The sequence below is a fragment of the Peromyscus californicus genome, unplaced genomic scaffold (assembly GCF_007827085.1).
Source record: "Peromyscus californicus insignis strain IS unplaced genomic scaffold, ASM782708v3 Scaffold_17__1_contigs__length_78620276, whole genome shotgun sequence".
NCBI lineage: Eukaryota > Metazoa > Chordata > Mammalia > Rodentia > Cricetidae > Peromyscus > Peromyscus californicus.
The window spans coordinates 47,302,187-47,326,661 of NW_026294469.1; the positions used below are offsets into that span (position 1 = coordinate 47,302,187).

The 24,475-nt window shown below is 43.3% G+C and overlaps 1 protein-coding gene across 1 annotated transcript; it reads left to right on the forward strand.

Annotated features, from left to right (window-relative positions):
* The first annotated feature begins 1,757 nt into the window (after nt 1-1,757).
* Nucleotides 1,758-22,251, forward strand: Isoc1 (isochorismatase domain containing 1). The gene is made up of 5 exons (XM_052742226.1): nt 1,758-2,075; nt 11,915-12,034; nt 12,146-12,349; nt 14,152-14,268; nt 19,538-22,251. Exons 1-5 carry the CDS (start codon nt 1,770-1,772, stop codon nt 19,682-19,684), a joined length of 894 nt encoding a protein of 297 aa, XP_052598186.1. The 5' UTR covers nt 1,758-1,769; the 3' UTR covers nt 19,685-22,251.
* The last annotated feature ends 2,224 nt before the right edge of the window (nt 22,252-24,475 follow it).

Consider the following 24,475-nt stretch of genomic DNA (forward strand, 5'->3'; position numbering starts at 1 on the left):
AAGATGGTCAATAGATACTTTTTCATGAGTTGGAATTCAAGCCTGGGGGCAGGCACGATACTGGTTTAAAATTGCAGGGGTATGGGTGGTATTTAAAGGCTGGGGTCTGAAGAAGACAAGTAAGCCTTTGCGTATTTAAATAGAGCAGTGGTTCTCAACCTGTGGGTCTCAACCCTATGGAACCACATATCAGATATTTACATTACGATTCATAACAGTAGCAAAATTACAGTTATGAAGTAACAACGAAAATAATTTTATGGCTAGGGCGGTCACCACAACATGAGGAACTGTATTAAAGGGTTGCAGCATGAGGAAGGTTAAGGACCACTGGGTTAAGGACTACTGGGTTAGTGTTTTCAAGCAGTAAGAAGAATATAGGAAAAGAGCCTAAAACTAAGTCCGAGGGGAAAATATGAAGAGTATGGTATCTAAGAGACCGAATGGAGATTATGGCTCCAAAGAAAACAGCAATCAGTGCGTCAAGTGTTGTTGATTAATAGGAAAAGCAAGAATCAAGTAGTTAATGTATTAATTCACTGAGGGGGTTGTTTCAGAAGTACATTAACATATTAATCAAGGCCGTACAATCTAATTTCTTGAGTGGCTCAAAATTTGAATTCTGATAAAGTGTTTAACTTTTAATCAGCTATGTTCCCCAAAGTCTATCTGAGATCAGTGTGAGCATTTCCATAATAATGGTTTTGTCAGTTAGGATAATCGATCCTGTGCTGTGTGTCACTTGAGGGTCTGTTTAGTGGTCCCTGTTCACTGGCTCCTTCCAATGCCATTTATTTACGCTGACTTAGTTACTACTCTAACCTCTAACGATAGGTTATTGGGAATAATGTATCAGTGAAATGGGCATTCATGTTCTTTTTCCACGATAGTAAGGTACAGCTGACCACTGCTGCACCTCACTCAAGGTGATTGTGCCCAGTAGATATGGTGTTATTTACGTCATTTGATATATTATTGTTACGGAGACTGGATCACTACATTAGGCTGCCAAAAGCTAGATTCGGCACAATGGATATGAAAACTGATTTCCTTAGGGGGAGAAAAGAAGAAGAAAAGCAAAAGAAAACAAACAAAAACCATCTTATATATTTTATAAATGCACTTTATGTACTTTTTTTTAAATAAATGCCCTTAAGTTTCCTGAACAAACCGAACCAACAGTTCCAAATCAACAGCTGTAGTCGAGAAATCTTGTCAAAAAAAAAAAAAATCAACATATTTTATAAGGATTACTACCTCAAGTCTAATTTTATGCTTATATTCACCAGCCCTTCATCCCTAGGATCTGAGGTCAAGGATCCTGCTCTCAGGCTTGTGATTTGCAGCGACTTGTAGTGCCCACTACAAGTCGTCACTATTGTGAAGGTGATGATTTCTATCTACCTACTGACACAGGGAAACCTTCCGTTTCAGTAAGTTCCGATTTTGCTCTTCCCTTCCCAATTCCAAGCCTTCTCAGAAAACTAGCTGGAGATCCAGAAGGACCTGCTCTCGACCGTAGGTCTGGTCTGGTCCTCCGCGGAGGCCTTGAGACTGCACTCCTGGCTGTAGGGGCCACCCTAGCTGCAGTCCCGGCGCGCTGCACGCCACAGGTGACCACGGTGGCAGCAGCAGCGGCAGCAGCAGCAGCAGCAGCAGCGGCAGCGGCTGCAGGAGCAGCCCCCGGGGGCGGCGCGGGCGGGGTCTCCGGCGTCCAGGGCCCCGCCCCTCGGCCCGGCGCGCGGCGGCGGCGCGCACGCGCGGGGAACATGGCGGCGGCGGAGCCCTCGGTGGCCGCGCTGGCTGGCGGCGGGGTGGGCGCGGGGCCGCCGTCGGGCGGCGTGCCGGTGCTCTTCTGCTTCTCGGTGTTCGCGCGGCCCGCCTCGGTGCCCCACGGCGCCGGCTACGACGTGCTCATCCAGAAGTTCCTGAGCCTGTACGGCGACCAGCTCGACATGCACCGCAAATTCGTGGTGCAGCTCTTCGCCGAGGAGTGGGGCCAGTACGTGGACCTGCCCAAGGGCTTCGCGGTGAGCGAGCGCTGCAAGCTGCGCCTGGTGCCGCTGCAGATCCAGGTGGGTCCCGCCCCCGCCCGCCGAGCCGGGTCCCCGCCGAGCCGCTCACGCCCCCACGTGTGTGGTCCCCAGCTCCCCAGGGCTTCGTGCGGCAGCCTCCTGCGTTGCCGTGCGGCCGCCGCTGCTCTTATTTTTCATGGGTTGGTGCAGATCGTCGTGGTGGTGGTGGTGGTGGTGGTGGTGGTGGTGGTGGTGGTGGTGGTGGTGGTGGTGGTGGTGGGGTGTTAGCGTTAGGGCTTGTTCCGGGAGTTGTGGTAACCAGTTGCAGAAATGCAAACTTTGCCGCGGCTCTCCTCCTCCTTTCCTTTTCATTTTGGTGACAACCGGATCGCCTCCATAGGAAGGGAACTGCATGCAGTAGCCTCTTCAATAGCCAGCGTAACGCTGGCTAGTGAATCCCAGGCTGAGGAAGTTATACCTAAGGATTAGAGTTTATTAATTTCTGTATTGCTAAAAGCTGTCTTGCAATACGGGACAACCTCTTGTCCTAAGATCAGAGGATTCTCTGACAGTGTCTGCTTTTGAGAGGAAAGGCGGTAACTTAGGCACCACACCATCCATAGTTCTTTTGTTTTTGTTTTTGTTTTTTCTCTACGTGTAGAATTGCTAAGTTTTTTCTCTGGAAGATGAACTGAAATGTGACATTGGAGGTTAGAAGGAATGTTCATATCCAAGTGCCATTTTGAGAGGCATATCCCTGATGTTCGTTTCTTATCATCTGTAGTCGGAGACAGGCTGGATGGTGCTGCCCCTCCCCCCACACCTAAGGATCCAAAGGGAGTACTTTAACATGATTAAAGTTCGTGTGTTCAGAGGACAGAGTTCATGGGCTAACTGCCAGAGCTGGAGTGGGTGGAGTGATCTATCCTGCTGCCCAGATGGAGAGCTGCGTTCTTTAATGTCTAAGATTCTCCATTTTTTTTTTTTTATCTCTTTAAGAGTTCTAGATGACGGCTGTCTGCAGCCTTCCATCCATCCGTTTAGATTACCGCTGCCAAACATCCAATATGTTGGATGCACTTTTGACAACTCCATTATAAGGCCAGAATCAAAATACCGAGTGGGTCTGGAGCTATATTGAAGATACAGACTTCTTTGTCAACCATTTCCTGCTATTGAGAGAGAGAGGGGCGCCTACCTGTGACTGCTGAACTAAACTAGGCTTCCGATTTTTACGTATGCTTTTGCTTTTCTGTGTGCTACAATAGGAATTTTTATGTTTTGAAAATTTCAAGACGTGATTCAACATTTAGATTAAAGGGTCTGAAAATCAATTTTGTGTGTGTGTGTGTGTGTGTGTGTGTGTGTGTGTGTGTGAGAGAGAGAGAGAGAGAGAGAGAGAGAGAGAGAGAGAGAGAGAGAGAGAGAGGGAGAGAGACAAGGACAGAGAGAGACAGACAGACATTCATCCTGAAAAGGCAATATATAATTCAGGTCACTCAGGCTTTTGGAATAGTTTATGTATAACTGATTTTTTTGGAATGGTGTTTAAAACAATCATTATAACAATAGCAGTATTTTTTCCTAGCCACTAACAAATAGTATGGTTTTTTTCACTAAATAAACTAGGAATTCTTAAGCTTATCATACATAGGTATCTATATTTTGAAGTACTTGCAAATACTTTCATATTCTCACTTTAGTAATTGTGATACCTTCCTTCCATTGTGTGCCTCTCCCAGCATAGTTATAGATAATCTGAAAGACTTGTTTACATAGTATGTGACATGATATACATGTACACATGTGTATTTATGTGTGGGGATGTATTTTCAGAAAAGATACTTCTTTTCATTGCTGCTATATTTTCTGGAACCTGTCTGTATAACCCTATTGACTATGGGTGTTTTATGTCCAGAAGAGTTCATTCCACACTGAAGTGGCATCTTTGAGTACATGGCATGGTGGATACAAGCCTGGATTCAAGTTCTTGCTGGAGGTAGTAATGACATTCATTTCTCTGAGGAGCAGAGCGTAGAAAGGTAGGAAGGTTAGCAAATTGTCCTGGATTATATGCTCATAATGGCCGAGCTAGCAAAGCATGAACAAATCCTCATCAAATGTCTGGATATCTGCCATAGCTTGGCTGTTTTCTTTTCGTGGTTGATGGGAACATTGAGCAGTCTGGAGAGCAAGCCAGACTTGAGCTTCTGTCTGTCCATTTCTCTGGATGCTGTTCCCTGCTGTTTTACAGGGAACACCTGTCACTCGGGCAGACTCAAGGTGGCTTCTGGGGAGGTAGGAGTGATGGAGGTGGTTGGCCTCTCTGACTCAGGAGCAGGGACTGCTAGTTCTGTGTGCAGTCCTTTGTGTGGGCAGTGACCTTGTGGAAGGGTAGGTGGTTGTGCCACATTGCCCCTGCGGTTGGCAGCAGTTCTTTGGGAACTGATGATCTTGAAGACCTCTGTTGTCAGTACTGGTGTGGTCACTTTTTAGGGACGCCTTTTAAAAAATATCCTGTCAGAGTGACTGGATGTCTGCTTGACAGCTCAGGTAGCTGAAGGCATGGCTCATGTTTCATTCATGGTTTGTGTGCCCAGAGTCTGACAACTAGGAGACAGAATGTAAATGAAGGCATCCTGGGGTAGAAGTTTAGGTCTTTTGATGACGATTCACTTGTACTTTTCCAAAAGGTATTGTCCAAGTCTGCGTGATAGAGACGTGGGATGCTGAAGACCCATGTAAAGCCGGGACAGCGTCTCACACTTTGTCCAGGGCAGGAAGAGCCCAAGCAGAGGACAGGAAGAAATGGATGCTGGCAGGGGGATGCAGGCCAGACAGGAGAGAAGGTTTTGGCAGCTTTTGAGAACAGTAGAAATGAGCTTCCCTAGGCAGGTTATTGTGACATGTTCCTGGGGTGGTTAATTAGGAGAAGATTTCGGTCCAGCTTTCATGTTCTGGTAAGATTTTTTTTTTTGTTATGTGGGTGGAGCACAGGCATTTTACTAGAAGAGACAGTCAAGTTTGTGATCAGAAAGAAGGAAAATGCAGATATAGAAAGAGGAGGAAAGAACTGTGGGCTGCTGGTGGCTTCTGGTTGGAAGGTAGAGATCAGGATTGTTGGACCTTTGCTGTATCCTGTTGGGGCATAGCAGGAAAACGGCATGGATAACTTCACACTCAGACCGAGTGAGGAGACTGCAGGGTGTATCTGAGGTGCAGTGTGCTGTAGGGGGGACACTAAGAAGAGATGCCTAGATCCTGAATTCGGGGTGTTGCCTCCAGCCTGTTGGTTTGATAGACAGAGGGGGTTGTGGGATATGTGGTCATGAGGTATATGGGCCACTTACAAACTTGGAGTATTGCCAGGTAATGCCCAGACATTGTATCTTTTTGTTCCTTGTGAGTAAATTAGCTGCTACCTATAAATAAACTGTATTTGAGAGTGGGAGCTGCATGTGACCTGCATTTGATTTCTTTTCTTTCTTTCTTTCTTTTTTTTTATACATTTGGTTAGTCAAGGGGAATCTTAATGTAGATTTAAATGTCAGTGTGCTCTTGGCTCAGCCCAGCTTCGCTTTCATCCCAGGCTGAGGCACAGTCTCAAGAGATCCCTCAGGTCCTGCCTCTCAGTGGGTAGGCACAGCTGGCCTTCCTTGGAGAGTCAGAGAGCCCAGACTTCATTATAAGTTGCGGGTGTGATATTATACCAGGGACATCAATGCCTGGAGTAGGTACATATGTTCGAAAAGCAAAAGTGAAATATGCCTTTGCCAACTAAATGAACAGACTCAGAATCTGTTTTGCCAAAAATAAATCATGCGACGATGAGCCTTTTGGTGGTGTCTGGAAATGCACTTTATGAATGAGTTTCTTAATTCTGCACACTGAATTAGTACAGTGATGTTTCTAGAGAGAACTTAGTGGTAAATCATCTTTAACCTCATTAGAGAGCTTCCCAGCCTGTGCTGACTCAAATGTTTATTTTGCAGGATATCACCGCAGCCGAAGAAAAATGCTGTTTTTCTTAACTGTGTTAAAGATAAGGAAATTATATTGGAAGATGTTAATGATTTGACTATATTTATGTAACTGAACATAGTGAAGGTGAGATTTGAACTCAGAGTCTAATCCACAGGCCTAGACTGTGCCTGGAATCAATCCTTGAAGGATGTGTGGGTGGGGTGGGGTGGGGTGGGGTAGGGAAGCCTCTGTTTTAAATTAGTTGATACAGGGTTCTTTACCAAAGCTATGCAGTTGGATTGGAAACAGGACTTCAGTGCTGATAACCTAGATCCCCTTTAGACTCTTACTCAAGTAGATCGTGTTTATCTTGTGACTGTAATAGGTTATCGGTTCTCAAAGAAAAATCACCCCACTTAAAACGTTTCCCATCCCTAAGCATGTACAGATTCCTACCTGTGACACAGGGACTGTCATAAGCACTGCTAACCGAGGGGCTGAAACAACGCAGGCATTCTCATAGTTCTGGAGGCTACAGCCGCCCCAGGGTGTGGGCAGGGATGGTTCCTTCTGAGGAAGAGTCTTTTCATGACTTTCTCTACCTCTGGTTTGTAGAAGACTGGGTCTTGTAGGTACCCTCACTCCAGTCTCTGCTTTCATGGCCAAGGCATTCTTGTTGTATGTGTGTCTGTCTGTCCATCTCTCTTTATAAGCATCTCCTTTGCATACAGACACTAGTCATCTGTAGTTACTTACCCACCTTACTTTAGTGGATGACTTTATCTTAAGTCAAGTTATCTATAGTACTCCAGCTCCATGGAAGGTCATTCTCTAAGGTACTGGGGTTAGGAATTTCAAGTGTGACTTTACAGGAGGTGGGGGACACTGTTCAACAGTGTAACTCCATGTCTTACGTCCATTCCAGGAACTGCTATGTGTCATTAAGCTAGACCACCCACCCCTTTTTTGTGTTCCTGAGTGACCTGTGGCCAGTTTGTAAAATGATCAGAGTGCATGGCCAGGGTAGTATTCCAGCTTTTCTGTGAAAAGTTTATAGGTGAGAAATCTGCCACGCTGTGGTGGGTCTAAAGGAAGTGGACAAAGATTTTCCACCTAAATTCTATCTCTCAAACTCTTGTTTGAGGAAGTCGTTGATTAAAATAATCAGTCTTTTATATGTAAATGTGTATGTTCATGTGTAGGCATAGGTGACTTGGTTTTTGCATCTGCACTGATTGGCAAGTGCTACATTTTTGCTTCTGAAGATAATTGGTCAGCCTTGCTTGCTTCATGGCAGCGTTGGTCATCTTGCAGTTGTAAAATGTATATTTGGGGCCATTGGCTATAGTTTTTGGTACCTACAATTTAGTTTTAATTAAAATTTTTTTTGACTTAGGGTAGGGAATTCCTGAATTAGAATTGAATTGAATTGTAACAGCATCTTGTTGGACTCTGTGCATTTAGGGATAGGGAGGAGACAGGATTAGGTGGATAACATGGTTCGAATTTCTTGAGTTTTGTTTTTGTTTTTGTTCTTTTTCTGGCTTCGTGGATCTGGAGGTTATTTCTACAGTCACACCTTATCTTCAGCTACCATGTCCCAGGGAAGTCATTATTTTTATTTTAAATAAGGCTTGCATTTTAGAAGAGGTAGATTTATGCTGCAGTTGCTTAGATAGTACAGACTTTGTGTATTCCTCTGCTCAACTTATTCCTCTGTTGTTCAGATTGTACTTTCTTGTGGTTCATTTGTCACAACCAGTAGAATAGCATGGTGGATCCTTTTAAATTGCTTTTATTATTTTTAAATTTTTTAGTATACATGTACATCTCTAGAGTCACAGAACTTATGGAGTGAATCTCTCTCAATGTATAAAGGAAATTTGTTGGAATAATTTACAAGCTGTGGTCCAATTACTCCAACAATGGCTAGCCCTGAATGGAAAGTCCAAGAATCTAGTAGTTGCTTAGTCCCACAAGGCTAGATGTCTCAGCTGGTCTTCTGAATATGTTGGAATCCCGGACAAGTAGGCTTCAGTGGCAGTGAAGGAATGGACGTGCCGGCGAGGCGAGGGCAAGCAGGCAAAGAAGAAAGAAACCCTTCTTTTTCCCTTGTCCTTATATAGGCTTCCAGCAGAAAGTGTGGCCTACACTAAAGGTGTGTCTTCCCGCCTCAAGATCTGGATCAAAAGCTTGGGTCTTCCAGCCTCAAGATCCACATCAGAGGTGCGCCCTCCATTTCTAGATGGTAGTTTGCTCCAGATATGGTCAAGTTGACAACCAAGATTAGCCATCACTGTGGGATATGCATGTGAGTGCAGGTGCCTTTGGAGTTCAGAAGAGGGTGTCAGATCACCTGGATCTTGAGTTACAGGCAGTTGTGAGCTGCCCAGTGCATGCTGGGAACTAAACCTGGGCTTTTAACCAGTAAGCCATCTCTCCAGCCCCTGCACACTGGTTTTTACTAGCTTTCCCTTCTTGTCTTTTCTCTGTTTTGTGTTTCAGGATGACCTTATCCAAGATCTAGTCCAGGATGCAGTTAAATCCACTTGCCTTGCCCACTCTGTTTCCCCTGTGCTGTGACACTTTCCTCGATTTTAATGGTTATGAATGGCTTTGGCAGTATTGAAAAGCCCCAGTCAGATGTTTCGGTGGGGTGTCCTCAGTTTTTCTTAGGGGTAGACCGAGATTGTAGGACTGCGAGGACCCATGAAGGCCATTCCCATGTCAAGTGCTCAGACAGTTGGTGTGGCGTTGTTGAGTACACGAGTGAGGAGCTTCTAGCTCGTTTGTGTGTCAGCTTTCTCGGTGTGTCAGGGAGTTACTCTCCGGCCTCCACACTCTGCCTCCGGAAGATGTTTGCCAGATGCAGCTACATGCAAGGGTACAGGGAGGATTCACACAATCAGAAACTCCGTCTTTACAACAGAACATGTCACTATTCACTGTAGCAACTTCCTTTGTTTACTGAAAAGAGTTCTGTGGGGTGGAGATGGCTGTAGGGCCGTTTTTCTTCTGACCTCAGAACATATATTTAGATTTCTGGCTAGGTAAGTATTTATTCAAATATAGCTTAATATTTTGACAAATAATTTAACAAAATAACTTAGTATATTTTGACCATTTTTATCTTGTGGTCCCTCTAAAATAGTGTATTATTTGACATACTCTTTTTTTTTTTGACATATTCTTAATGAGTACTAGAATGACATTTTCCTAATTTAGAACAGTGTGTTACTACCTCAGCAGATGCCAGTGGACCTGAGCTTGGCCTGCTTTTCTTGTATTTTGGATCTCTTTTTCCATCTGTTCGTTCCTGACACTGCTAATTTTTCTGCCTCCGGTACTCTATTTCTGATTGTTTATATCTCTCTAATTTTCTGTGAATTTAGAATGTAGACTACCAGTCTTCTGTGGGACCCACAGTGTCAGACTATGTAGACTCCGTTGGTATGGGAGAGCTGCGGCCCTGATCATGTGTGTGAACTGTTGAGTATGTGTGAACTGTTGAGTATGTGTGAATTGTGAATGTGTGTGAACTGTGTGTGTGAACAGTGAGTATGTGTGAATAGTGAGTATGTGTGAATTGTGTGTGTGAACTGTTGAGTGTGTGTGAACTGTGAGTGTATGTGAACAGTGAGTATATGTGAACTGTTGAGTATGTGTGAACTGTATGTGTTAATTGTGAGTATGTGTGAACTGGGAGTATGTATGTGAACTGGGAGTATCTGTGAACAGTGAGTATATATGAACAGTGAGTGTATGTGAACGGTGAGTGAGCATGTCAGGGCTTGACTGTTGGCATACTTACGTACGTGCCAGAGGTGTCCTGTGCAAACTTGTTGGCTAGTGGAACGACAAGCTTGGCTGAGTTGTGTTAGTGTAATTTCAGAGAGGCCACTTGTAAGTAAATTGTTTCATATCATATACCTTAATCACAGTGGCACTGTGATACTACTTCATGTTTAAATTTATGAAAGAGAAACCATCATTTTGAGCATAGTGAACTAAGATTTAATGTTTACTGGGATTTTAAAATACGTGAGTCATTTGTAGTGATTGCTTTTTAAAAATAATATCCTAAGTACACACAAAAAACTGGTCTTCCTGGCTTCTGTGTAGAGGTCACATTCACTGCTTTGGAGATGACTGAAGTACAGGCAATGGGCAGGCACTTTGGCTCAGCTGGTAACCAAGGCTGATGACCTGAGGTCTAACCCCAGAGGCCAGGTGGCGGTAGGAGAGAAGAGTCTCCTGGTTGTCACCTGATTTCCTGGTGTAAATCCTGGAGCTTGCGCATACACAGACACACACACATTGAACAAATAAACGTTAAAACAAACCAACATTCAGGTAAAAGGTACCATTTAAAATCAGAGTGAGGGAACAGCCAAAGCACTTGAGCACTTATTTTAATAATAATGCTTTATTGGTAAAGGTAGAGTCTCTCCATAGGGTTAACTGACACGTGGCTCTCACCGCCTAGTGTAATCTGCTTCTGGATTGCCCATGGTGAATGAGTGTGCACGCTGTAGCCTCAGGCTCAGTGTGAGATGCAAGTACTAGAGTCTCCAGCCTGAACACAGGCAGAAGCCATCACAGAGCAGTTAGAGTAGCCACAGCTTTGGGCATAATAGATTTATTTCAGAGGCTCCTTTAATCCACGTAGGAATTGTTTCCTCTAGAGTCCACTGCATGCAGGGATGGTAAAGGCCGAGTCTAGAGCTGAGCTGCTGCCCCATGCAATCGGGACACAGACTTCTCCAGGGAATTCTTAATAATTGATATCTGTGGGTGGTTTTAGGGGATGCAAAACAGGATAAGTAGAGGGGTTTTAGTGGGTGACTAGGAAGTAATAACATCGGTTTCTTCAGGAGGAACATATTCTTTGCAGAGCTTTCTTTAATTTGCAAAGGTGGAAAGAAATTGGGCTTTTCAGTCTCCCGTGAAGTTGAAGTCCTGTATTCAGTGTGAATTTGACAGTTAGTGGCTCCATCACTGGGCCCTGCCTGTTGGAGTCAGATACCTGCAGCAGATGAGAAGGTTGGAAATTTGGTTCCCGGTTTTCCTCTTAACTCATTAGTTTCTCCACTTGTGATAATGTTTAGGAATTCACCCTCCGGTGTATTCCTTTCCCAGCCCAGGGCAGTTCCCATGTGTCATTTACTGCCCTCCAGAAGTCTCCCTTGCAAGTGGCAGCTTGGTCTTTTTATCTTGAGAACAGTGATTGTGTGTTTGCTGTGAATTGATCTGTTTTCTGCTTGTTGTTAGTTTTGTGTTTCATAGTCTCCAAATACAGACTGTTTTTTAAATTGTTACTTTACATGCAGTAGTTTAAAATTTAATTTCTGTGCCTGTCATACCACTACCAGATTTGTATTTTACTATTGTACATATTTTTTTCTGATTTGAAGATAACATATTCACAATAGCATTCAGCAAATGCTTTTAAATACTCTCAAAAATAGAGTATAAGAAAGATAATATTCAATATATATGTATATATATATAAAAAACTACCTGCTAACTTTTTGATTTTTTTCTTTTTCTTTTTTTTTTTATATTATTCAAATGTGCTGTTGTCAGAATTAACATTATATGGTAACTGTTTCTCCTTAGATGGAAGAAATTCTTTGAAACATGTACATATTTTTAATTGACTAAAATGCTTTTCTCTGAATATATTAAAAAGTTATTTAAACATTCAGATATTGTTAGTATTTGCTTTAATTTCCCCTTCCCTACCAAATGCAGTTTGGAGAATGTCTTTGTGGGTAACACCTTTTTTTTTTTGGTAATTCCTGTAGTATCAGATCTGTTAAGTTTGCTTACTAAGACAGAAAATAGGAACATTTTTCTTCTTGCACTGACCTCCACTGGAGTTAAATGTCATTGTGATACAAGTGCCAGATCATTCTTGTCTCTTTTTTCCACAGCTTACGACCCTGGGAAATCTCACACCTCCGAGCACTGTGTTTTTCTGCTGTGACATGCAGGAAAGGTTCCGACCAGCCATCAAGTACTTTGGAGACATTATTAGTGTGGGACAGAGACTGGTACGCTTGCGTGTTTTTGTCTGTTCCAATTTGCTGAGACACAACATGCGTTCATACTGCTACTCAACACATTTTTTGCACTTTTGTTTGGTACCCTTTTTTTTTTTTCAGTTGCAAGGAGCTCGGATATTAGGAATTCCGGTTATCATAACAGAACAGTACCCCAAAGGCCTTGGCAGCACGGTGCAAGAAATTGACCTAACAGGTGTGAAACTGGTTCTTCCGAAGACCAAGTTTTCTATGGTGTTACCAGAAGTTGAAGCAGCCTTAGCTGAGATTCCTGGCGTCCGGAGTGTTGTATTATTTGGAGTAGAAGTAAGTACCCTCTTGAGTTTGGGGCATGTGTGGTCTTGTTTATAGGATGCTAGTAGGTAAGTGGCACTGAGGGGAAATGGCCAGCACTTGTTACATGTCCTCCACCCTCATGGCACTGATTTAAATGCTACCTTGAGAGCTCACACCAGCCCTGTGAAGTGTGTATCCTTTGTCTCCCAGGATCACAGATGAGAAAGTGAAGTGTAGCGATGTTAGTGCCTTACCCACGGTCAGACACCAGGCAGCATTTGAATCCAGGCCAGTGATCTTCAGCTGTCTTAAAAACCACCTGCTTCCTGCTTTGGAAGACATTTTCCCCAAAGGCATTATTTTTATTTGTGTATTACTGGACTTCACTGGGGGCACATTTTCTGCTGTACCCCACCTCACCCCACCCCCAAGGTTATAGTTCATCATCCTTCAAATAGGTTTGTGTACGTGCTCTTATGAAAGAAAGCATACTCATGGATTCCTAGTGCCAATTTCAGTTGATTTATTACATTTTATTTTATTTATTTTTTGAGATATGACCTTGCTGTGTGGTACGGAGTGCACAATGTAACCTAAGCTGGCATTGAACTTGTAGCAGTCCTCCTGCATCTGCCTCCTAAGTGCAGAAATTACAGGGCTATGCCTCCATACTCAGCTCATTTCTAACTTTTAAACAACTATTATACTGAAATTTAAAAATTTCCCAACAAAATCATTAATGCAATAGAATAGCATTAATTTAACATGGTTATATTTTGATAATGAGGTTTTATCGTAATAGATTTTCAAAGCAGAAAAATATAATCTTAAATTTAGATGCCCATTAAGTATTTTTTATATTTTTAGTTTAGTCGTGACAATAGAGAGGAAGCTTGTTTGTGCAAATATGTACTATAAATGCAGTGGCTTCTGCACATATTTTATTCATCATACTTAACTCTCATGCGCAATGGGAATCTTTTCTGAGCAGTGGAGTGCTTTAGTACTATCTGAAGGAAGTAGTGGCTGGTTGCTCATCAAAGCTTTCTTGTCATGGAAGACAGTCAGTCAGCATTGTGGCAACATTAAAAACATAACTCTCGTTGGTTATGTGATGTAGTTACTGTGAGAGGGAGTTTTTGCTTTCTGTCCTCTGCTGAGGCAGTGCTACAAGTCAATGCCCATGAAGACGGGGTCTGTACAGTATAGTTGTTAGTAATGGACACTGGGTAAATCCTAGTTTTTTCAAATGAATAAACCGAAGCTAGATACTGCTGATTTACGCTCAAAACTACCTGGCTAGCTGGAGCCTAAACTAAATGGGAAAAGGGTCATTTGATTTTCAGTCCTTTCTGTTCTGCCCTAATGTATATTTGTAAAATGTTTTCATGGTTTTTGGCCTGTATTATAAATTATTTACCTTCGCCTGTCTTTACTTCTGTGTGACTCCATTTCCCCGGTGCTTTCTCGGTAATGTGACCTCATTCTTTTGAGTTATGTACCTGATGTGAATGTAGACATAAGCCCAAATACCAGTGGCCCCACAGCTGAGTGATAATAGTGAGCTTTCTCAAGGCCGCTCCTAGGACTTAGATGAAAGTCATTAGAAATTGCACAGAATTCTGAGAGTATGTTCAATGTGACCATGAGAAACATTGCTAAAAGCCAGTTCTTGGTCTGTAGAAATGCTGATGTGTTTGGAGCTTGCCTAGCTCAGGAGAGCCAGAACAGTGCTGTTAAATGTTACAGTGGCCTCTTTCATCCTTTTGAACATATATAAAGCACCAACAGTTTCCTGCATTCTTACATGTAATGCTTTGCTTTCCTGCAAGACACACGTATGTATTCAGCAAACTGCCCTGGAGCTGGTTGGCCGAGGCATTGAAGTTCACATCGTTGCGGATGCCACCTCCTCAAGAAGCATGATGGACAGGATGTTTGCTCTTGAGGTACTTGTTTTACTTAAAAATAAGTTGTTCATTGAGTTTTCTGAAAAATTAGAGTATTGGGTATTTAACAGTCCCTAAAACTTTGCCAAACTTAAACTTGCTCTCAGCATATCAGGACCATTTCTTTTCCGAGAAACAACTGTACCTACTTTTCCTATTTCACATTTTCCCCTTGGGATTAGAGTTCTAGAGATGCCAAAAATCCCTTGATAGTTTTGTGGTCACTTTACTGTAGTGTTCAACATGAACTGGACACTCCTCAAGTAGCCGGGACTGAATTTTACAGAACTGCACAGTAAAAACGGTTCACAGAGATTCAACGCACGTAATATGTAGCCCCAAACTCTGGCAGAATGGATCTAAGTCCGAGTCAGCCTTGTGTAGGTGACTGTAGACATGACCCACGTGCTGCGTCCTGGCTGACACGGGAGTTTGTGCTGTCAGACCAAGTCAGGGACTCAGCCAGTCTTTCTCAGTGTTGTCCTAATAATCATCTGAACTAAGTCCCTTCTGTTCCAGGACTGTTGAGGCTAGCAGGTCATCCTGGGGAAGTTTTACTCCAGAAGATTGTATGTGTGTGTATGTGTGTGGGTGTGTGTGTGTGTGTGTCCCTCTCATACTTAATTCTAATTCACCAGTAATTTGGAGTGTACATGTGGATTTAATTTCTGAATTGTTAAACTACTTATTTTTATTAAGACTGACAAATACCGGGGCTTGCAAGGTGACTCAGAGGGTGACGGACTTGCTGAAGAAGGCTGGTGACCTGAGTTCAGTTCCCGAATCCCACAGTGAAAGGGAAGAAGTGACTGCTGAATGGCATCCTCTGACCTCTACATGCACACCTAACACAGGAGAGGGCGTGCGTGTGTGTGTGTGTGTGTGTGCGCGCACACACGCACATATACACATACACACACACACACACACACACACACACACACACACACACACACATTGATAATAAATAAAAACTCGAAGCAATTTTAAAGAAATGCTGGAGGGTTTGTCGTTGCGAGATTATCCAGTACTGTGGGTACAGACTGGCTTGTGCATTGTTCTTTGTTGGGACTGTGTCAGCTCTGTAGCCTAGAGTGCCCTCAAGTGTGAGAAGGAATGGATGGAAGAGGAAAGGCCATGGGGAACAGGTCACAGGTAGTAAGAACTGGTTGGCCTCCCTTCTTGGCTTTCCCGTAAAGAGTGGAACCCCTGTTGTGATTACAGATAGAAGTCTGCTGTTTATTTATTGCAGTATTTATACTTACGCTTCTTTTTTTAAGTCCTTTCCTGTCTCAAGTCCAGTTTGTGTCGCTCCACTGGTCTTGGGTTTGAGTCCAGCCCTGCCGTGTGGTTGGTTAGCCTATCAGGCCTCATATTCTTAAGAAACCGACTCACCTTTCTCCTGGTAACTATCAATGCCAGTGGCTCCTCAGCTAGTTATGGAATGATGTGTCGACCTTCCCCTCTCGGGGCTGGGATTTTGTCTGTCTTGGGCATACACAGGTCTTGTGTGTGCTATTAAAATCGCTGAATTCGAATGTGCATTTGCCCTGTTGTGCCTCGAAAATGCTGCTTCCTGATGGTATCCACTACTTCCCACTCTTACAGTCTTTCCATCCCTTTTTCCTCAAAGACCCCAGAGCCTTGGGGTGGGGAGCATGAAACCGTTGTCCAATAGGTAGAAGTTTCTTTTGTTAAACCGCCCCATGCTCATTGAAAATGTTTGTTTTTCTGACTTGTAATAAATGGTGCTGCTTCTCATGCAGCAAAGATCTGTAAGCTCTTCTTCAGCCTTGAGTTCATTCCGATCCGCTCTTCAAGCTTCCTTCTAAACCAAGGCTTTACAGCTCCAGTCAGGTCAGTCTCCTCTCAGCCAGCAACTGTCTTCATGTACCTTCACGTGGAAACTTCATCGCCATGGTAATGCTCAGACTTTGAAGTATTTAAAAGGAACCAAGTGGTTGAAAGCCGTGCAAACAAAATAAAACCTTGTTCGCTGGGAAGATAGGTCAGGACCTTCCTTCTACATTCATATAAATTTTATTTTTTTATTTTTTCTTCTCTCATACGTTATATCCGACCAGAGTTTCCCCTCCCTCCATTCTTTCCAGTCCCTCCCCACCCCCTCCACTCTCCCAGACCTACTGCTCTTCCTGTTTTCTTTCAGAAAAGAGTAAGGCCTCCCAGGGTTATCAACTGAAAACAGCATAACAAGTTACAGTAAGACTAGGCGCAAGCACTCATGTCAAGGCTGGATGAGGCAACCCAGTAGGAAGAAAAGGGTCCCCAACAGAAAAAGGCAAAAGAATCAGAGACCTCCCCACTCCCACTGTTAGGACCAACGAAAGCCCCAAGCTAAACAACCACAGCATGTATGCAGAGGGCCTAGTGCGGATCCCAGCAGGCTCTGTGGTTGCGCTTCAGTCTGTGAGCCACCACGAGTCCTGTTTAGTTGATTCTGCCAGCCCTGAGACCTTCTAAAAAGGGACAGCAGAAGCCTGATCATTTGCATGAACACAGAAGAGTCAGAGTCTGCCTGGGTTAAAACATCAAGGTCGAAAGTGGGAAAGTGACCACAGCAGGTGAGGTGATGGTGTGCAGTGTCTGTAGGTGAGGTGAGGTGATGGTGTGCAGTGTCTGCAGGTGAGGTCAGGTGATGGTGTGCAGTGTCTGCAGGTGAGGTCAGGTGATGGTGTGCAGTGTCTGCAGGTGAGGTCAGGTGATGGTGTGCAGTGTCTGCAGGTGAGGTGAGGTGATGGTGTGCAGTGTCTGCAGGTGAGGTCAGGTGATGGTGTGCAGTGCCTGCAGGTGAGATGAGGTGATGGTGTGCAGTGTCTGCAGGTGAGGTCAGGTGATGGTGTGCAGTGTCTGCAGGTGAGGTCAGGTGATGGTGTGCAGTGTCTGCAGGTGAGGTCAGGTGATGGTGTGCAGTGTCTGCAGGTGAGGTCAGGTGATGGTGTGCAGTGTCTGCAGGTGAGGTGAGGTGATGGTGTGCAGTGTCTGCAGGTGAGGTCAGGTGATAGTGTGCAGTGCCTGCAGGTGAGATGAGGTGATGGTGTGCAGTGTCTGCAGGTGAGGTCAGGTGATGGTGTGCAGTGTCTGCAGGTGAGGTCAGGTGATGGTGTGCAGTGTCTGCAGGTGAGGTCAGGTGATGGTGTGCAGTGTCTGCAGGTGAGGTCAGGTGATGGTGTGCAGTGTCTGCAGGTGAGGTCAGGTGATGGTGTGCAGTGTCTGCAGGTGAGGTCAGGTGATGATGTACAGTGCCTTCCAGTTTGTAGGCTGCTCCTCTCTTTTGTATCTTGCTATAGAGATCATGCAGTTTGTCTCTAAAGATTTTGGGGAAATACTTTTGTGTTCTGTGAACTAGAAGTTAGCAGCAGCATGGCCAGCTCCTTTTCTTTTTATTCCCTCAGAGCAGAACTACTTCAGATCATCCTTATTCATATTGCCTGTTAAATTTATTTCACCTGCAAGATGTATGGTTAGTACACAAAAGGCCCGTGACCTGTACTTTATTCACTGGATGTTTCCTTGTATGTACTGGCCATCTTTTGAGCAGTGTCACCTTGAAGTAAATTATTGTTCATAATCGCATAATAAATTGCCGTGCCACCGTACACCTGCCTGATTTTGTCTGACCTCAGAAGAATTGCAGAATGGATGGAGTAAATCTTCTCTTGAACTTGATGCCCCTATAGCTTTTGGTGGTGTTTGGATATGAAGTGCATCAAGGAATCTTCCTTTATCATTGACCCAGTTGGACTGACTGTGCAGGTGTAAGGAGGAGCCTTCCATAGCCTAATGCCCCATTTTACCTCTGGAGAGAAAGTGGGCTGAGACTAAGCATGATCAGGATGTGGGCAGGAGCACCCACAGCTGTTGCTATTGTCTGCTCAGCTTCCTCCCGGATTGGGGAGGGCAGGCTCTATGCACACACCTAGAAGCCTATTCTAAAAGCTTTGCATTTTCTGTGCCACACCTTCCTTCTCACTTGGGTTCTTTGCTTGGTTATGTTTAAACCCCCAGTCTTGAGGTAAGTGGCACTGTACACCCCAGTGTGACCCAGCTTCCAGCACCACCAAAGATTATTAGGGTAGACAGACAAGACTCGGGTCCATACAGCACAAGAAAAAGCCCTGCCCTATTCCAAGGTTCCTGTAGCAGATGCTTCTTGGGATAGCCATTTGCCCTTTACCCTGGAGTTTGTGACTACTGACTGCTACAGAGAGTGAACCTCTGCTGTGGGATTCTCTCCTGGAGTCGGACACCCCCCACTCCCCTGCCTCCTTGAGAACAGTCCTGTTGGGGACCTTTACATAGTTACTGATTTTATAACCTTGTTTAATCATTCAAAAAAGTTTATAATGGCAGAGGAGGTGGTGGCTCCATTATTCCCTGGGGCAGATTCCCAAACCTTACATGAGGCCCTTCACTTCTGCCAATTGTAGCCGGAAGATTTCTCTGGTCCCACCAAGCCCCCACAGTTCCGTGACCCACTTATAAAATAATCACTCAGAAGCTTATATTAATTATAACTGCTTGGCCGTTAGCTCAGGCTTATTACTGACTAGCTCTTACACTTAAATTAACCCATAATTCTTGTTTATGTTTAGACACGTGGCTTGGTACCTTTTCTCAGTTCTGCCTTGTCATCTTGCTTCCTCTGTGTCTGGCTGGTGACTCCTGACTCAGCCCTTCCTCTTCCCAGAATTCTCCTCATCTCTGGCCCAGCCTATACTTCCTGCCTGGCTACTGGCCAATCAGCGTTTTATTAAACCAGTGTACAAGGGCATTATCCCACAGCACTCTAATATCAATCTTTAATCAAGAAAATGGCCTGCAGACTTGCCTAGAGACCAGTCTGATGGAAGCAACTTTCTTAATTAAGTTTTCTTCTTCTCAGAAGACCTCAGCTTGAGTGTCAAGTAGACAGAAATTTACGGGCTCAGATGGGGACAAAACTTATCCCACTCTCCTCTCTCTTTGGTCATGTTTTACATGATTAGCCTGGAAATCTAGCACCTACAGATCTTGACACCAACTCCCTGTCTCCCTTTATTTATTTCTAAACCATTATTAATATGGAGAAATACCCATGATGGGTTTGTGCTACATCTGGTTTTGAAACCTTTCTCTATCACTGAATTTATTGCTATGGCTGAGAACCATTGTTATAGATGAGGGCCCTAATTATTGCCCTGGCCCACTTCTGTTGTTTTTTAAATAATCTCCATTTTCTTGTTCACTTCTTGCTGTTTCTATTTTCTAGCGCCTTGCTCGAACTGGGATCATCGTAACCACTAGCGAGGCTGTTCTGCTACAGCTGGTGGCTGACAAAGACCATCCGAAATTCAAGGAAATTCAGAACCTAATTAAGGCGAGTGCCCCAGAGTCTGGTCTGCTCTCCAAAGTATAGAATACTTGAAGGATTGGGATCGTCGATGACGGGACTGCAAACCAGACAAGCTCTTGTCTCTACTAAAACTAAAATGTTAAGTCAATAGTAGTTCCTTCTTTGCAGCTCTTAGTAACTCTTAACTGGCTAGACCATTGGGTACAAGCATTTAGTTACGATGTCAAGGCTTCAGGTGCTGCTTATCTTCTTTGTTTCTTAATGGGCTTCTATTTATTAAGACAAATTACAATGGAGGTGCCTGTTTTGTCTACACCATATACTTCGACCGTATCTTTCCAAAGTGCACCCTCTGGTGAAGTTTTCTTAAATTGTGCACTTTACAGAAAAAAAAAAAAATCAAAAAAATCAAAAAAAATCTACCATAATGATTTGAGTTTTCTATTGTCGTGAAACATCCGTTGTAATGTCAGTGTAGACCCAATGTTTTCCCTTCACTGGTGAACGATTCCTGGGTGAGAATTGACACACAGGACTCTGTATTGTCGCCTACTTCTGTCACAGTATGGAATTGTTGACTGAGTGAGGTGCATTGATTTAACCAGAGCAAATTACCTTATATATTGTTGTATCTGTCTCGATTGTCCTGCTTTGCTTATTCCTGGTACCATCTTTGTGGATTTTCTTCCTCTGGCTAGTGGTCTGCGCTTATGTTTTTCCACTGAATGTTTTACATCCTCGTTGGTTGTTTTAATTTTGTGAAGAAGTGGGAGTGATTTGCTGTGCTGGGTGACTGACAGTGTTACCCTAACATAATGCCTTTACAGTCTTTTTGAGTGCATCTTTGGGTATACACGAGTGTTAGTGGAGAAGTAAACACTGTAAAATGTAGTTTTAAAATGCCCTATTGCCCTTTGCGTTTTCTCTCTCTGCCGTTCAAACATTGTTATTGCTGACGTCATCAACAGTGACTTGGTAGGGGTAATACTATGGTCATTGTCAACCCATCCATGAGTTTATTTTTCATTTAATACTTATTAGTGCTTAAAAATCTTTTTAAAGAGTGTTGTGATTTGTGCAACATTACTCTCTTTGTATTAAATTAAAGGAAATGTATTACCTGGGTGAAACTGTTTTTTTCCCCCATGGCTCCATGAGTACTAGTTAAGGAATTCTAATGACTTTTCAGAGGTAACAGATTTAATATTTATAATTTTAAAAGTCATGGGAACTTTCAAAGGAGGAGAATCCTTTGTAGTCTCAGACTGATGGAGTTGTTACAGGGCCTCCCTGTTGGAGCTGTAGAAATGTGTTTTGTTCTTTGAGCCTTGGTAAGACACCACAGCCTTGGTAAGACACCACAGCCTAGTGTTCTTGGTGTGCTCAGATGTTTGCTTTAGAATAATGGCTCTCAGTGTGTGGGTTGCCACCCCTTTGGGGGTCAAATGACCCTTTCACAGGGTTCACTTATCAGATATCCTGCATATCAGATATTTACATTACGATTCATAACAGTACCAAAATTACAGTTATGAAATAGCAACAAAAGTAATTTTTGGTTGAGGGTCACCCCAACATGAGGAACCAAAGGGTCGCAGCCTTAGGAAGGTTGAGAACCACTGCTCTAGAAAATGAGACTAGAAAGAAGCATCATATAGTTATCTACATTTTAAAATAATTTCTAACAAATGAAATCTAGTGCATTTCATACTTTTATTATTCGGAGAGCTTGTTAAAATACTGATTCTAGCTTTTTTCTTAATTTAAATAAAAAAAAGGCATTGCCACCAGTGACGCAAGGATTTAATTTAGAATGGTCTCCTTCCCTTGGACACACACACCTCTCCCATCTCAGTGAAACACCATGCCAGTGAACGCGTCTCACGGCTGAAGCCAGCCACGTGACCCTGGATTAGTGTCCTGAGGCTGCCCTAACAAAATGCCACAGACGCCATGTCTGAAAACAACAGACTGTTTTCTTCTCAATTCTGGAGCGGTCTGAGGCTCACTGTGCTGAGATCAAAGCGTGTATTGCAAAGCTGTGATCTTTTCTGGAGTCCACAAAAGGCCATATCTAACAGCTCCATGCTTCTAGAACCCACTCATGGCTTTTTGGGTTTGTTTTTAGGCTTTCTGTTTTGTTTTGTTTTATTTGTTTGTTTTGTCCCATTACTACCATCTTCTCAGTCCTTAGGTCCTGTCTGACTTTTCTTCCTTCTTCTGCCTGGCCTAAGATCTCATGTGATTTAAGGTCCCTAACTAGCAACCTTATTCCACCTGCAGCCTTAACACCCTTTGGCCATGTAGCAAGGTTCCAGGCTCCAGGGATAAAGACGTGGGTATCTTCAAAGACGGTTCTCATCACACAGATATCAGCTAGGAAATGTGAATTTAATTAATTGAATTGTATCAGGTCCAGGATTGGAAATACATGGAGACTCAGATTAATTGTGAACTCTGCCTTTTCTGTTTTGTGAATCATGCCAAGGTGGCAAGGCTTTTACTTTATGATTATAGGAAAACTGAACTGATTGTAATACATTAACTTTTGGAATGGAAGTGTCCATGACTCTGTAGGATACTAAAATCCTTTTCATTGACATAAATAAAGAACTTAAGGATGTAAGTAAGATGAGTCTGGTGTATTGAATCTCAAGGGGCCTGGGAGCAGCAAGAGGTTCCTTATGGAAATGCTCAACATATGTGCAAACTTAATCTAAAATTAAGCTGGTAACTTATTCCAGCCAGGAAACTGAATACTCTGTTATGTCCATTGAAATACCACATTTCTCTTCTTAAAGTGGATTACTTTCACTCTTTCAAAATTGATATTTGGGCAAGTATGACTTTATAACCGGGGAGAACGATAAAGATCCCACTCAGAAGTTCATTTTGGTTCTGTAACTGCAGATTTATAGAGACACGAGGTGTGGGCCACAGAGATGGCTTTTCCAAATTTGTACAGTAAGAGGAGAGTGTCTCCATGCCCTGTGCTTTTCATTCATTAGCAACACTGGGAGTTATGACTCGGCAATGGTGGGGGTTACCAGGGTGGATAACAATAGACAGGCACAGGAAGGGCCCACACTCCTCTGTGTAACCTCCTGTTTTGATGAGCAAAGCTCCTAGGATATGCTTGCCCGCTGAGAGCTTTGGGCAGGGGGATGCTCTCCCTCTAATGCTGTTTCTGCACTATGTATCCAGCAGTCTGTTCTCCATAGCTTTCTCTAAAGCATATTTTCCTAACTCATTCAAGGAAAAGAATAACAAATGGTCTGAAAATAGTGATTGTTTTCTTCATCAAATAATTGAATAGATTTCCCCATGAGTAAAACGATGATGACTGGTGTAGCCCTCACTGAACACTGCTGTTGCTGTTAAACTCTTGATTCGAAACAAAAAATCAACCCACTAGTTACCACAACATACAGCAGTTACATAGATAGAATTAAGATGAATTTTTACATACTTGGAATTGACTCCTAAAATTCTTACCTTTGTGTTATCTTTTATATTAATTAGTTTTATTTGCTATGTATGGCGAATAAAAAACTGTCTTAACAAGAATGTTTAGTTTTAGATCACAGAGGCTTGAAATTTGCTGAGAATAGATGGTAAATGAACTTACCACATGTACAAATGTGAGAAACACTGGGTATTCTATTTATTTTTCTTGCATGTGTATTTTGTCTGCCATGGGGCAGAGACTCCAAGGACCATTTGCAAAATCAGAGTCCAAATTTGAGAGTTTTTATTAAGCCAGCTGGAGACTGCCTGGAGAGCCAACTGTTCTCACAGAGGAATCCTGGCTGCTTTCTGAAGGGAGCTTTTAAAGGCAAAACCCATATCCTGGTTGGCAGTTGCAGGGGGACGTAAAGTAAGCAAGCTGTTTAACAGAAGCAAAAAGCAGCAGTTAGTTGGGGCTTCTTGACCTCGAGTCCCTGATATAGGGTTGGGTAATTTTGTAAGGGACTCTCCCATAAGAGAGAGTATAAGTGCGGTGGGAATTCAGCTCTGAGTCAGTCCTTAGATGGCGGCAGCAGGGACAAGATGGAGGAACCTAGTCCCTGTCACAGTGTCTGTGGTATGCACGCCTGTGTAAATGTGTTCAAATATGTGTCCATGCATGTGTGAAAGGGTGTATGTTGCTGTGTGTGTATGTGGAAGCCTGACATAGATTCCTGTCGTTTTCCTCTTGCTCAGTCATTGTCTGCTTTATCCTCTAAGGCAGAACCCTCCAGTTGTCCCCAGACCTCACTGATCGGACTGTTCTAGCTAGCTAGTTTACTCCTGGAATCCCACTCTGCCTTTCAAGAGCTGGAATTACAGGCAAGCCACTATGTCCGCCTAGAGTTTACTCAACTCAAAAGGCAAGCACTTTATCAACTGAACCATCTCCCCAGACCTGATGATCAATATATTAATCGCTTTGTGGTTTTATTTTACAGTGTAAACATTGATGAGGGAAGCATTAAATAAATCCTGCCTTTATTTGCCAACTGCAGCTCCCAATTGGAAAAACTCAGCATGCATTCAGCATGTATATGATGAAAGCTTCTTTTGACCTGAAGTGTATAACTGACCTGTTAATCCTTATGAAAAAGATAATTCCAATTTACTTGCTGTAGGGAACAGAATCCTGAAATAGCCCTTCAAATTTCCACTCTTGGTCTCTCAATTGCCAATGTAGGTTACTAAATACAGCTGAGGTTATTAAGCTCTCAGAGCCATTTAATGTGTGGACTTTGCCTTGCTGCTGCTCTCTTGATCCAATGAGACCTTGGTTTTTAAAAAGGAGCGGGCAGATCCTGCATTTCTATCTGGGCATTAGCTCAGTGTGTCTGCCTTCCATGT

Coding starts and splice junctions, on each gene's coding strand:
- Isoc1 (XM_052742226.1), top strand. CDS start 1,770: ATGGCGGCGGCGGAGCCCTCGGTGGCCGCGCTGGCTGGCGGCGGGGTG. Junction 2,076..11,914: donor TGGTGCCGCTGCAGATCCAG/GTGGGTCCCGCC, acceptor TTTTTTCCACAG/CTTACGACCCTGGGAAATCT. Junction 12,350..14,151: donor TTGTATTATTTGGAGTAGAA/GTAAGTACCCTC, acceptor CTTTCCTGCAAG/ACACACGTATGTATTCAGCA.